This window comes from Eptatretus burgeri, chromosome 6 (genome assembly GCF_056783735.1).
Source record: "Eptatretus burgeri isolate ZD-2024b chromosome 6, Ebu_testis_v1, whole genome shotgun sequence".
NCBI classification, from domain to species: domain Eukaryota; kingdom Metazoa; phylum Chordata; class Myxini; order Myxiniformes; family Myxinidae; genus Eptatretus; species Eptatretus burgeri.
In genome coordinates this window covers 46,859,442-46,872,871 of record NC_140966.1, presented here as the reverse complement: position 1 = coordinate 46,872,871, position 13,430 = coordinate 46,859,442, and the positions used below count along the sequence as shown (strand labels likewise).

Below are 13,430 nucleotides of genomic sequence, written 5' to 3'. Positions count from 1 at the left end.
TGGAAAAGACCAAGTCAGGAATGGCTCAATATGTTTCAAAAGCGAGTCTTCCAAAAAAATAATCATAATAAAATCACTTGACAATTCCTTCATAAAACCTCATCCATTTAAATAAAATGGCAATTGAAGGCAACTGCATACAATGACAGGTCAAACCTGCCTAAAAACACCTGTGGTGATTTTATTTGTGATAGTGCATACAAACCATATATAAACGTGGTAGAACTCCAGCCAAAAAGTTATTAAAAGAAAGGCAATAAAATGTGCTGTTGATCAATTTGTCTGAGTAGCTCCAGTGAATTTAACTACAAGTTCAATAAAATACCAGCTGCAGGTAAAAGCAAGGCCTCAGCAACATGGGCCATGATCCTCTTTGGTACAGCAAAGCCCAGCATCTCTGGCTTGTCCAACTGTCTGCCATTTCATCAAATGAGCCATTTCTCCATCTCATTTCTGTCGTTTTCTCTTCCTCCTCCTCCTCCTCCGCCCCCCTCCTGTATCAGTGCAGATTTATTTAGGCTTGACAACACACATTTAATTACACATTTTTTTTGATAACATGAACTTTCTTTTTAATGTTTGACCGCTTTTCTCCTGGTATTGAAAAGCCGGTCATCATCCTTACAAAGTAAACACAAGAATAAAGAGCAAAATAAATCAAAATTCAGGATCCACGATAGGTCTTGCCATTGCACTGGCAAGGCGTTCAGCAAGCTTATGTGGCAAGTTAGGTCGGGTGAGGGGTGGTGGGCGAAAGAGGCTCCACACTCCGTTCACTGCTTCTCCGTCTTCCCCAGCTCTTGTGGTGCCGAGTTCCAAATCCTCCTCAGTCTCAGGTGCGCAGTCAAGTAAGTATGACAAGAATTCACTCAGACTCTGCTGGTCTGAAGCTGTGATTTAAAAAAACAAAAATGAAGGAAAGCATAAAATGAGGGCAAGTGAACAAGTTCTGTGTCTTCTTAATGACGAGGCATTTACTGTAACGTGGTAACAGCCAGGAGAGTTAAGTATAGGCTGTGAGGTTTATGGTCAGTTAAACTCTGGTACTCATGATCTTCCGATCATTCCTCTGAATCTGATGTTTAAGCGACAGTCACCCGATCTATCATAAGTACCACTCTAAAGAATTTCCAAAGGTGGATACCATCCAATATTGCCAAGAAGGAATTCTTCTATATTTCGGTTACAAGCTCAAAAGGTCAATGTTATTGGGTGAGTGAAGTATGTAGAATGAAATCATTACCTCCACCACCGAAGGTGGATGGAGGATATGTTTTCACCCATCTGTCTGTTTAGTGCTTGTGAAAATCGAATATTTTTCAAGTATATTGGTTGGTTGCATGCGTAATTCGGTTTGTCTGTCTGTTTGTTTTTTAGCTTATCTAGAAATTCCAGATACGGCATTGTCATCGCGAACCGTCCCGTCCGACCATCCATCCGTCTGTCTCCTTTTTCGACTTCTCCGGCCAAACCGCTGGACCGATTCGGCTGAAATTTGGCAGCAACGTTCCTCGCGTAACTGGTAACAGGAATTGCAAACCTCGTTCCGGTCACATGACTTTAAGCAGGTCAAAATGGGCCAACTTGGTAAATTTCTTCAAAAATCTTCTTCTCCAGATCCACCAGTCATAATGCTACCAAATTTGGGTTACAACATTAGGCCAGGGCCCAGAAAAGCTACAAGTCCAGTGGTCCTGTTTTTTAAATGTTTATTACCTACAGGTCACAATTTTAAACCGACCTTCACCACATGGTAGAGTTTGTCACAAGCAAGAAGACTATTATTGTTGAGGTCAAAAGGTTTGGTTGAGATTGGATAAGTAATGAGCAAATGTACCATGGTCAGACAGACAGGCAGACACCAAATTGCTTATTTTACTCTGATAGATATGCAAGAAAGAAACATATATGATGGTGTTGGCTTAATGGTTAGCGTGGTGGGCTTTTTTCTGTTGAAAAGCAGAATAACTGCATTTCAATAACGTCTGCAAAATAACTTTTTTTCTTCGGTATGACGGTCATGTTGACACTTCGATTTCTAGTGCGGTTATGATTTAAGTCGTTGAGCGGCAGCCTTTTAATTATATTATATTATAACCGCACTAGAAATTGAAGTGTCAACATCACAGTCATACCGAAGGGGAAAAAATAATAATAATAAAAAAAAAAACCAGGGAGTCTGGAACACTGACGCTAACCATTACCTTGACACGTTTCGACTTATGAGTAACTTATAAGTAATGTGTGTCAACGATCGCGTAACGTGCCTACAACTTATTGCCAGCGTTATGCAGAACGTGTGAGTCATACGCCGGCATACGTCGTAAAATTTCAAGCATGCAAAAATTTGAGGACAACCACAAAGTACGATTAAAGCCAGTGTACTACGACGTATGGCAGTGTTTTTCAGCGTGCTCTTAACGTATACAAAACTTACTCATTACGTATTCGACGCGTGCCAGCGTTTTAGAAAAAATTTTCATAAGTCGGCATACGCTGGCTAAATCGTCAAGGTGTGACAGCGCCTTAACAGGCAGTCCCACATCACAACGAATCTGCCACCAAATGTGATGGACTCCACAATGTTCTTGGTTATACAGGTTGTGTTAGGTTCCTGACAAACCAGAATTCTACCATCAATCCCATGCAGGAGAAACTGACCATCTTACTATATTTCACCGTTTGTCTGTCTGTGTTCCCAGGTACCGCAAAAATGGCTGAACCGATCGCAACCATTTTTTGGGTGTGTAATCCTGGGACCCCTTGGAGTAAAATAGGCATAAATATAATAGCATGACCCCCTTGACGGCTCCCGTAGAGAGCAGGTGCTTTGAGTCAGAACAATTGATCTTCCTCCATTATGTGAGATTCAAGTGTTCACATGCCCAACACCATGCCAAGTGGGCTGCTTTGTGTTCTGTGGTGAGAAAAGGGTGTCTTATCAGTTAGCTGGGTTTGCAACCTGCAGCATGAAGCCAGTTCTCGATAGTTTTCATGGATCACCTCCAAAGGCGATTCATTTCATGCCACAACACGGTGTTTGAAGCAAAATGAATACATTTGGAAAGCCCAATGAGAGCTGAATTCATCTGTTAGAGGTCACCGTGGGTAGTCCAGAGTGATGACTCTCTTTAGCATCATTAGTTTGTTGATGTATGTGGACCAATCTGCTGATTACAGTCTGATGGAAGCCAAAATGACATCCAGTTTCACTGCCGGACATGCCAGCATTGTTCATCCCAATAATCTGCCATATTTGTGCTTGACAAAGTCTGCCAATGGTAGTAAGCAACGATATAGTTACCTTTTATAAACCTTGACTATGTCAAAGTGTTCTTGCAAGTTGCACCTAGAGTGTACGAGGTGCAGTGGAACACGAGAAGCAAGCGTGCCAGCATCAACTCCGCTTTATTGCGCGTCCGGACGTACATTCCTGCCACCCCTAGCGGGCGAGGCATGATATACGAAAACCCAATCACGTGATACAGCACAGCACCCTTATAGTGCTGTAAGTGCTGGGTGTGCAAAATTATCTTGGTCGAGTGATGAATGGATGGAAAACACAGCTTGTGCAAGAAGGGTTCTTTCATTTATGTTTGAAGAAAATTTAACTTTGATTCAATGTTTTTTTTGCAAAAACAGTCAAAGTTTGTCACAAACAGTACTATTTTGTTGGCATGCCTCACGTTTTTCCACGTGTATATACCAACAGGGAACAAAAAGAGAAATAGCATAATTATTTAAAAGAGAAAAATGAAAATATATCTTACGAACACAATATTCATCTTGATACACACCTTCCAGCTCTGTCTCCAGCTGCAGACACCATTCTCTTCGGATTGCCTCTGCCGCACGCCTGTCATAAATGCTATCAATGTCCACAGAATCATTGCTGTCTCCACTTGTATTAGTGTCCAGAGTGTGTGATGCCAAAAGCAAGCGAACACCAGCCACCAGACATGAACCCCAGATGTCAAGGACACCTTTTGGACGATGACATTGCCTGGTACTGTTACATCTTCGTTGCCCAACACACTTGCTCTTACATTCATGGTTTGGATGGATGGGATGGCTCATGGTTTGTTTGGTTCTGCTGATGTCTAAACATGAATCCGGTGTTGTACTCTTGCTGGCCAAGCAATCATTCGAGTGACTATCCAAATGGCTCTCCGGCTCATTTTCAGAACAGCAATTTGAAGAGGTGAGGGGCAGCTCCACATTGATTCTTGTACTTGCTTCAGAAAACTGATGCCACACTGCAGAACTGAACCTCTGCAAAGGACAAGAAAAGTAGAGTGAGAGGCTGGAGGATCGATACAAAAACGAAGTTTATGAGAAACACAGCAAAGAAGGAAAGCAGGTTGACGATAAAATTAATTTAACGAGGGAGACTTGAAATGGTGAAAAGGAAAGCAAGGCCTTTGTTTAAGGCAAGTGATGCAGAAGAGAGAGACAAATTTTTCAAATACATGGTTGCCTAACTAAAAATACTTCCCATAGTTTGGAAAGCAAAAAACAGACGGTATCGAAAAAACAGAAAGTCACCACGCTTGTAGTGTGCTTATGAAACTCGATAGCAGGTCAATAGGAGAGCATGGAAATAACGAATGGCCTCCCATAACACCTGACCAGATACGACCAGAAAAGCCATTGATGGTTTGCCCACGTGTATTGCCCACTTCCTTACACATGTGGTATGCTGTCTTTAATGTGGATATCCATATCTGTTCAACATTGATGGTGTTGTGAAATAAAATAAAGGCTCTCCATTTCAAACACCTATCGTTCTGGGACATAAGCTGACAAGAAATAAAGGGAAACAAAAAAAAAAAATAAGACTTAATAAACAAGACAAGAATATTGGAAGGTTACCATTAAACAAAGGCGACGGAGGCGCGAAATAAATGAATGAGAAAGGGAGCAGTTTGGCCCAGTCAGCGTGAGGTGGCGATTCAGTCGATAAGCATGGAGCAGGCAGGGAAGAGCACTCTCATACCTAAGCATATAAGAAGAGAGGTCATATGTTAAAAACACCTTTCTTTTCATTGTACGGGAAAACAAGCTAGGCCATTCCATGCCAACACACCTTATGGCCCCCAGGAGACAATCTTACACGATGTTGAATTTCAGCTCATTTCCAAGTGATTTGGTCATTATAGCAGCTCCTTTAAAACAGGGTTCCATTACCGTTTTTTGAGCTAATAGATGGAATTCATGTTTTATTGACTTTTTGGGAGGGTCATATTTTCCCACTGTATCAAGATAGCAAGCTCAAATTTTGAATCCTGAATAACTTTGAACCAAGTTTACAGAATCTGCCTTCAAGTACAGAGTACATTTTGCAATTTTCAAGTTACAAACATCACAAAACAAAGATCATATTCTACGTTATTTGATTTTTTTGGGGAATTGAGGGTTTTCTCAACACCTACAAAAGTAGTCAAAGGAATTCCATACTGGAGATGTACAAGATTTTGGTATACTTGTAGCTCCAGCAAGCATGATAAATCAAATAATTTTAAAATGCATGGCTGGGATCAAAAGCTGCATCTACAAGAACAAAAATAACTAGAGGGGGAGCACTCGGGAGAGTGCAAAACCTCCGCCGCCAATACTGCTGGGTCACTTAAGTGAACCCGATATCCTATTAATTGTAGGTCAAAACGGATCATACTCTACTGAACCACGATTGAATAAACTAAACTAGATCGACGCGCATGTAGAAATGCCCAAAAAGTAAAATCGAAATTTTTTTGAAAAAAAAGTTGCAACATTTTTTGTTTTCTCTGACAATTTTTTTTGGGGGGGGGGGGTGGAAATCACTTAAAACATGTAGAAATGCAAAAAAAATTCAAATATTTTTCAAATAAAATTGAAATTTTTTTGAAAAAAAAATTTTTTTTTTGGACCAAGTCCAAAATCTAATGGCATGATCCTTGGACCATACCTAATCCCCCCACCAAGTTTCATCGAAATCCGTCCAGGAGTTTTTCCATAATACTGTTCACAAACAAACAGATAGGGGTGAAAACAGTAACCTCCATCCATCTTCGATGGCAGAGGTTAATGATAAAAATGGTATCCTAACTTGAGTGCTGCTTTGTGGTCTCGTGTGCATGTCTATTGGGCATGTCTACAATGATAGAGATGACTGATCAAGTGGCCAAAATGATGATGCAATGGCTTGGAGGATGCTGTGATTGGATAGGATAAACCATGCCATTGAGCTGTCTGGTTGACTTGGTGACCATTTGGTTATCAAGAGCCGGCCACAGCGGAGAAGACCAAGCCAGAGATATACATCACACATCAGGCTGGTTCTGAGCATTGGCACAGTGAGACAGCAGCTTGATGTGGTAGAACATGGGCATGGGTTTGACCCCTTGAAGCACAAAGCTGACCTGGATGACACCTGAGTGATCCTGAAATGCATGAGCGGCTTATCTGCTGTGCTGTGGCCCAAGAGGATGCAGTGCAGCAGCACACTGGGAGTGAGAAGGATACTGTTGCAGACCGGGTATCAGCGACGAGAACGATCGCAAGATGGACCTGCAGAGTCGACTCCACCGAACACCCGGAATTTATAGGTCCGGACAACTCCGGAGCCGACGGGTCCCTTATCGGACCGAAGATCGCCAATAGGTTGACCACGTGGGGTAGGGTCGATTGCCAATTTCAATTTACCTAAATACCCACATCGTCCAAACTACCGGGGAAATTCACCCTCGACGGCCCTCGTACGAGTCGAGCCGTTAGCGTGCCCGACCCGTGCGCAACCCGAGCGGACGGTTGCCGAAGTTCCGTCGGTCCGAATGAACATTTACCGCGGCAACAGCCTTTATAATTCATCAACACGCGTCACGCAGAGCCAATGAAAGAAACACAGCAACGAACTGATACATTTAACAAATGTATTTATTTATAATGGGGCAGGGGAGCACGCAAGAAGGCAGAGTTAACCGAATATAGAAAGAATAGCAATTTATGTACAAGCACTTATGCAGTTTTACTTAATAGACTGGCGGCGCGTGCGCGCGCGCGCACACACACACACACACACACACACACACACACACACACACACACACACACACACACACACACACACACACACACACACACACACACACACACACACACACAACCGGTGGCCACAGCCTTTATTGAGGCCTCCAGCTCTGAGGGAAAGGCGAGCTGAAGACCAGAGCCTGCACTCGGACCTATCCACCTCGTGTGGTCTTCGAGCTGGTGGGACTCAGACCTTTCGCGTGTGAGGCGAACGCGATCTCCACTCGTGTCACCCGTTTCTCTCTCCTTGTTCACCAACAGAGACACGGTGCGCAACCCTTGCGGTTCTTGTGCAGGAAGGATCTCTCAAGCTCTTTTTTGGTCTGATCGCGCCGCAAATTTATTCACCCTGTCCAGGGGGGAAGGGGGCGCTTCCCCCCTCCCCGCTCTCCCTCGCTGGATGGTTTTGGCGCACAGAATCGCTCGTCGCCCTGTCATTGGCCAAAACGAGTGGCAAGTCCGTCGATTGGCCCGGCGGCGTGGTGACCTCACGTGGACCGCCTTTCTCACCAAGCGGAGGCCACCTCACTCGTAGTAGCACACTGATTGGTCACGGGCCGACGCGAGGCTCCTCCTTGAACTCCGCCCACCATGGCGTTGGTGTGAGGAAGCGAGGTGAAGGTGAGGGTGATGCTGGCATTGGTTGTAGTTTTGAGGATTTAAAAATAAAAGAAAACCCTGACTATCAAAGTAACTCACAGCGCATGTACATTTATTTCCCCATTAAACGAGGGACGGGAACCCTAACTAAACAACACATAATTACCAATATAACTGTTCTATAGGACCTGTATGTTTTGTGATCATGGCTTCCAGATTCGCAACAATACTACATTTCACTGGAGGAACTGACAGTCAAGTTCTCTTCATTCAAGAGCTTCTCAAAAATAGCTTTTGCATTCCGTATCAATATAATCTTTTTTTTCCAGGAGACAATGTCCGTTTTTGGTTTTCAAACCATGAACTTCAACCACATATCTTCTCTCTACTTTACCATCTGCCTGGCTATTTTGAAAACGTTATTCTTCACTCTGATTGGGTTAAGCTTTTCCCCTCATTCTTCATACAATTTGTTCTTTGCTATCATCATTTCCTTCTTCAATTTCTTCTTGAAATGTTTATGATCTTCTTTATCTTGAAGGTCTTTATTCTTTTGCCACTTTTTGTAAGTTTCTTTCTTCTGTTTCAGCGTTTATTGGACTCTAATATTCTACCATCACGTTTCAAATTTATGACGTACTTGTGATTCAAAAATCATCTGATGCAGAAGGAACTGAAACAACTGATGAAGATCAGATAAATGTATATCTTTCGTGAGAGTTTAAATGCACAAGGTAGTTGCCCACGCAGTCAACGATCTTCACTAATGAGGGTGTATTTTTAGGCATTTTTTCTTGCAGATCCATCTTTTGATGCCAGCCATGAATATATAAACTATATGATTGTAATATACCTATACGAAAATGTTATTAATCTATTATATGGAATTCTTCGAACCATTTATGGAGGCAAGGGGTGAACCCCCAGATTACTGGAATCCAATAATATAAAACATGTCTATTTTGAGATGATGAACTACAACTTGAAAATGGCAAAAGTTACTATTTTTGCAGGCAGATTCTAAAAGATTGGGTAAAAACACCTGGGGTTCAGGTTTCAGTTTAATTTATTTTGTCCATTGGAAAGATATGAGTCTCCCTAGATATTAATAAAACAGAGATGCAATTCACGAGTGCAAAAAGTGGGCAGGAGAGTCATTCCATATTTATGTGGCCCTAACACCAAGCCACATTACCACGTTGGAGTTTGGGGCGAAAATATTTTGTAGGTTTATTTTACATATGAAGGGATGTTAAAGATTTTCTATTAACATCGGGTGAACCTTAAGAGAGTTGCGTTGACATGGTATGACCGAGATGCGAGTTAAAATGTGGATAAGTAAATAAATCACGTGAAATGTATGTAAAGATTCAGACACGATGACAAAGACACAAAATACCCATACCGTTTCTGCAAGAAAAGTACAAGACCAGAGTGCAGAAAAGCTGCCGCCTTCCGAAACGATGCATATGCACTGAGCCAGCGCTGGACACACGACATACGATGTTTAACACAGCATTAGATTCATATCGCCTTTGATATGTCTATCATTGGAGAAGCTATTTCTCATTATTAAACTGCAGTTATACAACTTTCAAATGACAACAGCATTTGGCACATCAAAATTAATATAAATGTGACCCATTTTCCTTGCTGCTTTCCAGGTTATTGCTCAGGGCCTTAAATAGTGGAGAACACCGTTAATGAGCTTGTACGTATGGGATATGCACAATAAGGTCAACAGGAGATATGAGTGCATATTTTCATGTATTGCAAGGATGTGAGAAGACAATCAAACACTAAAAGGGATTTGAACCTGGGATCCCAGCATCATAAACCCATGTTTTCAGAGTTAAGCACCAAACACTCGGCCAACCCTCTACGATAAAAAAACTAACATCAATTTGATGACGAGACGTGTCTTCCTTTCATGAAATGCAGTCGTCTTGGAACGAGAATGTGCAGTGGCAAAAGGTTTAAAGTTTGGATGAAACAAAAAAAACATTGTTAAAAGGTATATTCAAATATTATAAGGTCTTCCATGAGCCTGACATTTACACATTTAGCCAATAAAAAAACCATCAACTAGAATGGCACCCGGTAGAGTGCATACCTCTGCAGGCTGAACAATTTACGTTTTGTATCCCACTGATAGGCCGGATCTGGATCCACACCTGAACCAAAATCAAATTGGCTTGTTCTGGTTACCTCACCAAACTAGTTTTGTCATAACTCGTCCACAACTTTTTGAAATATCTTGCTATATATCATTTTGGCCCTATATACCTCTCAATGACAAAGAATCACTGAGAAAAATTAAACAAGTAAAAAAGACGTCCTTTTTTTCATGTTCCATCAATCGTCTTTCTTTTTTTTTTTTTTACAACTTCAGTGTCAATTCACCCCACCTCCTTAAATCTACCTCCTCTTAACCCCTCACCTGTTATCCACCCCCCCTTACCCATCCAACCTTACCCCTCATCTGCCCTCTGCTCTTGGCACCTCTTCACTGTCTTCTGCTTCAGTATCAGCTCCTCCTATGTTGTCCCAAAGTGTGTGATGTTCTAATATCTCTGGGCCCCATTCTAAACTAACAGATATCTCACACTCATAATGAGTACACTCATCACCACAAACATGCTCCTTCCTTCCTCTCTGCACACTTCCCCCTCCTCCCAACCCCTGAAATATTGTACCTCCACCTGCCCACTCCCTTCTTCAACATACCTCTATCTCTACCAAGTCTCATCCTTCCCCTCTACCCATGTCTCCCATCGCCCTCCTGCACCTTGGCTGGGCCTACTCTCATCGTCTCCCCTCCCTCTCAAAGCAACCTTCACACTCTTCCCCTCCAAGTTTCCCTCTCACCTTTCTCAAAAACTCCCCCCTCACACTTCTCCCTCAAAAACTCTCCTCTCTCACCCTTCTGCCTCCAATCTTCCCCTCACTCCCCCCTTCCCAAATTTGTCTCCCCCCCCTCACATCCACATAAGTGCCTCCTTCCCCCACCTCCTCTCTTCCATCTCATGACTCCACTTCCTCCAATCTTCAACTGCCCTCTGCACCCTCTCTTATTACTCCCCACTGGACCTCAACCCAACCCATCACCACCGAGCCTTTTCTCCTCCTCCTCCTCCTCCTCCTCCTCCTCCCCCTCCTTCAGCCCTCTCCCCAAGCTCTTCTGCAATCCCCCACACTTTTTGAAGAACTCTCATTACCTCCCTCCCCTCCTCCCTCATCCTACACTCCCCTCCCCTTCCCATGCACCCAAAACCTCCTCCCCTCCCTCTTCCTTAACAGTGTGGACTTCAAACATCCGGGGCCTTCGGCCATCAAACTAAAATGGCTGCCAGTCTACCAGTCGGCCATCTTTAATCAGATTGCGAAATAAAGTGTGGTGCTTATGTATGCCATCATGTACTGTGCTTGTGCCAAGTTTGAACAAAATCGGACCATGCATGTCCGAGAAATGGTTGGGGACATATTTAAGTAATAAAATGGCTGCCATTCAGCCATCTTGGATCTGATCTCTTAAAAAAAAAAAAAAAAAATGATGTGCATATGTAAGCCATCATTATTTATCTGTGTGCCAAGTTTGAACAACATCCATAAATGCAGGTCCAAGTAACGGTTGAGGACGTATTAAACATCAGGTTTTTTTTTACAACTAAAATGGCTGCCAGTCAGCCATCTTGGACCTGATCTCAAAAGAAAATGGTGTGCATATATATGTAAGCTGTCATTCTTTATTTGTGCACCACGTTTGAACAAGATCAGTGAATGCATGTCTGAGAAGTGATTGAGGACGTGTTCAATACTGGTGTACCAAGTTTGAACAAGACTGGTTAATGCACGTCTGAGAAGTGATTGAGGACGTGTTTCAACGTGTTTTTTCACAAGTAAAATGGCCGCCAGTCAGCCATCTTTTATCGCATTGTAAAACAAAATGATGTGTATAAGGTATATTCATATCATTACGTGTTGTCTGTGCTGAGTACGAATAAAATTGGTCCATATATGTCTGAAATATGGTTGCGGATACACACACGCACGCACGGACACAAAAATCGAAACCATATCCACAAGCCCCCATTTCAGACCAAGTCCAGTGGGGGGTGGGGGGATGAGGGGGGGGGTTAATAATTTCTCGTATCTGGATTCAGATCTTCACCAAAATTGAATTCAAATCTTCCTCGTTACACACACAACCTGTCCACAAAGTTTCATCTGAATCCGTCCACAACTTTTTGAAATATGCTACATATCGTTTTTGGCCCTACCCCTCAATGGTGAAGAATCACTTGAAAATTATAGGATCTGGATCAGGATCTTCAAATTTTAATCATTTTGGCCTTGTCATACCCAACCTTCCATCAAATTTTATCTGAATCCATCCACAACTTTATGAGATATTCTGTGCACAGACAAAAATAGACAGACAGAAGACAAACAAACAGACGACAGGAGTGACAACAGAACCTCCACCCACCTTCGGTGGCAGAGGTAACAACCTTAAAAAAATGCAGAAACATCGCAGCCCAAAATTAAATAAATAAGCACTTTTTAAAAGACCCAAGTTATCACAATACTGTAAATAATATTTCCTTTCAGTATGCCCATCAGCACAGTACCCTAATCGGCACAGCAAACATTCTGGAAAATTATTGGCTGGAATGTTATAGAAAAACAATTGCAAGTTTGATTCTCACTTGGTATTCATCCAGGTCCATGTCTTCAGGTCTGATCTCCTTGAGCCGAGCCTGAGCTACCCGCATCACCTGCACGCACCTGTACATCCATATATTACATCACAATTTTGTTTTGTTTTCCATTTTCTTAAGGAGATTTTGTATGGTGCTGACCTTTCATCGGTTACATTTTAGTCCGCATCCGATGTTGCCCTCATAGAACTGGCACCAAAGTAGACTAGATCAGGCAGGGTGAGTATTATACCCCTCTTAAATAATGAATGAGCCATCTGGGTTCTTGCAGACAATCTAGACAATGAGCCAGCTCCGAAAACTCACTTGGTTTCAAGAAGCAAAGAATATCAAGACTCAATACTGATGCCTTATTCAGCAATGGCTCGACCCACAGCATCTAGTACGCCAGTCCAGTGTCTTTACCATTTGTCCACACACTGTGAAACTCAAGCATCTGTGATGTACCAGGTTCGTACCAGCATGAGGATTAAATGTACTGAAAATAATTATATTCATGTACACATCCTTGATATTGAGAACGTTTGTAGTTACACAGGGAAATAACTTGGAAACCATACGGTTCCACCGAGGGATATTTTGCAATGAAGGTATTCATGGATTTTAGAACTGCTTCAATGTTAGGTAATTTAACCAATGAGCTTGTGCAGTAACCCATCAGGTGAAAAAATGAAATAAAAAAATTACCCCCGTGTGGGGGTGATGGTCATCTCTATAATGTTTTTTACTATCATAATCGATGAACCGTTGCCAGATATCTCCTAAAATGACAAATTAGGTTTTGAAAATGGCAACTTTCACAACTTTCGTGACCTCGTGACCTTGACCTCGAATACGGGAAAAATATGTCGTTGAGTATCACTCATCGACCTCTACCCACATACCAAATTTCATCAAGATCGGAAGGAAAAATTTTCTTTGTACCAGGAGGTATTTTTGACCATCTTCCAGGTTACGTGGCGGCCAAACGGGACGGAAATTCAAAAATCTGTCCGGTTAGATACAAGATAATATTTTTTACTATCATAATCAATAAACAGT

General features: G+C 42.3%; 1 protein-coding gene across 1 annotated transcript in view; it reads right to left on the bottom strand.

Moving 5' to 3' along the window:
- Positions 1–134: 134 nt before the first annotated feature.
- LOC147024694 (ubiquitin carboxyl-terminal hydrolase 25-like) overlaps positions 135–13,430 on the bottom strand; it is a 102,036-nt gene continuing 88,740 nt past the window's right edge. Inside the window, exons 22-26 of the mRNA XM_085884844.1 lie at positions 12,378–12,456; positions 9,074–9,153; positions 4,873–4,996; positions 3,798–4,272; positions 135–890 (exon numbers count right to left, since the gene is read on the bottom strand). Coding sequence (XP_085740970.1) covers positions 658–890; positions 3,798–4,272; positions 4,873–4,996; positions 9,074–9,153; positions 12,378–12,456 — 991 coding nt within the window. The 3' untranslated portion in view covers positions 135–657. The remainder of the gene's footprint in view (positions 891–3,797; positions 4,273–4,872; positions 4,997–9,073; positions 9,154–12,377; positions 12,457–13,430) is intronic.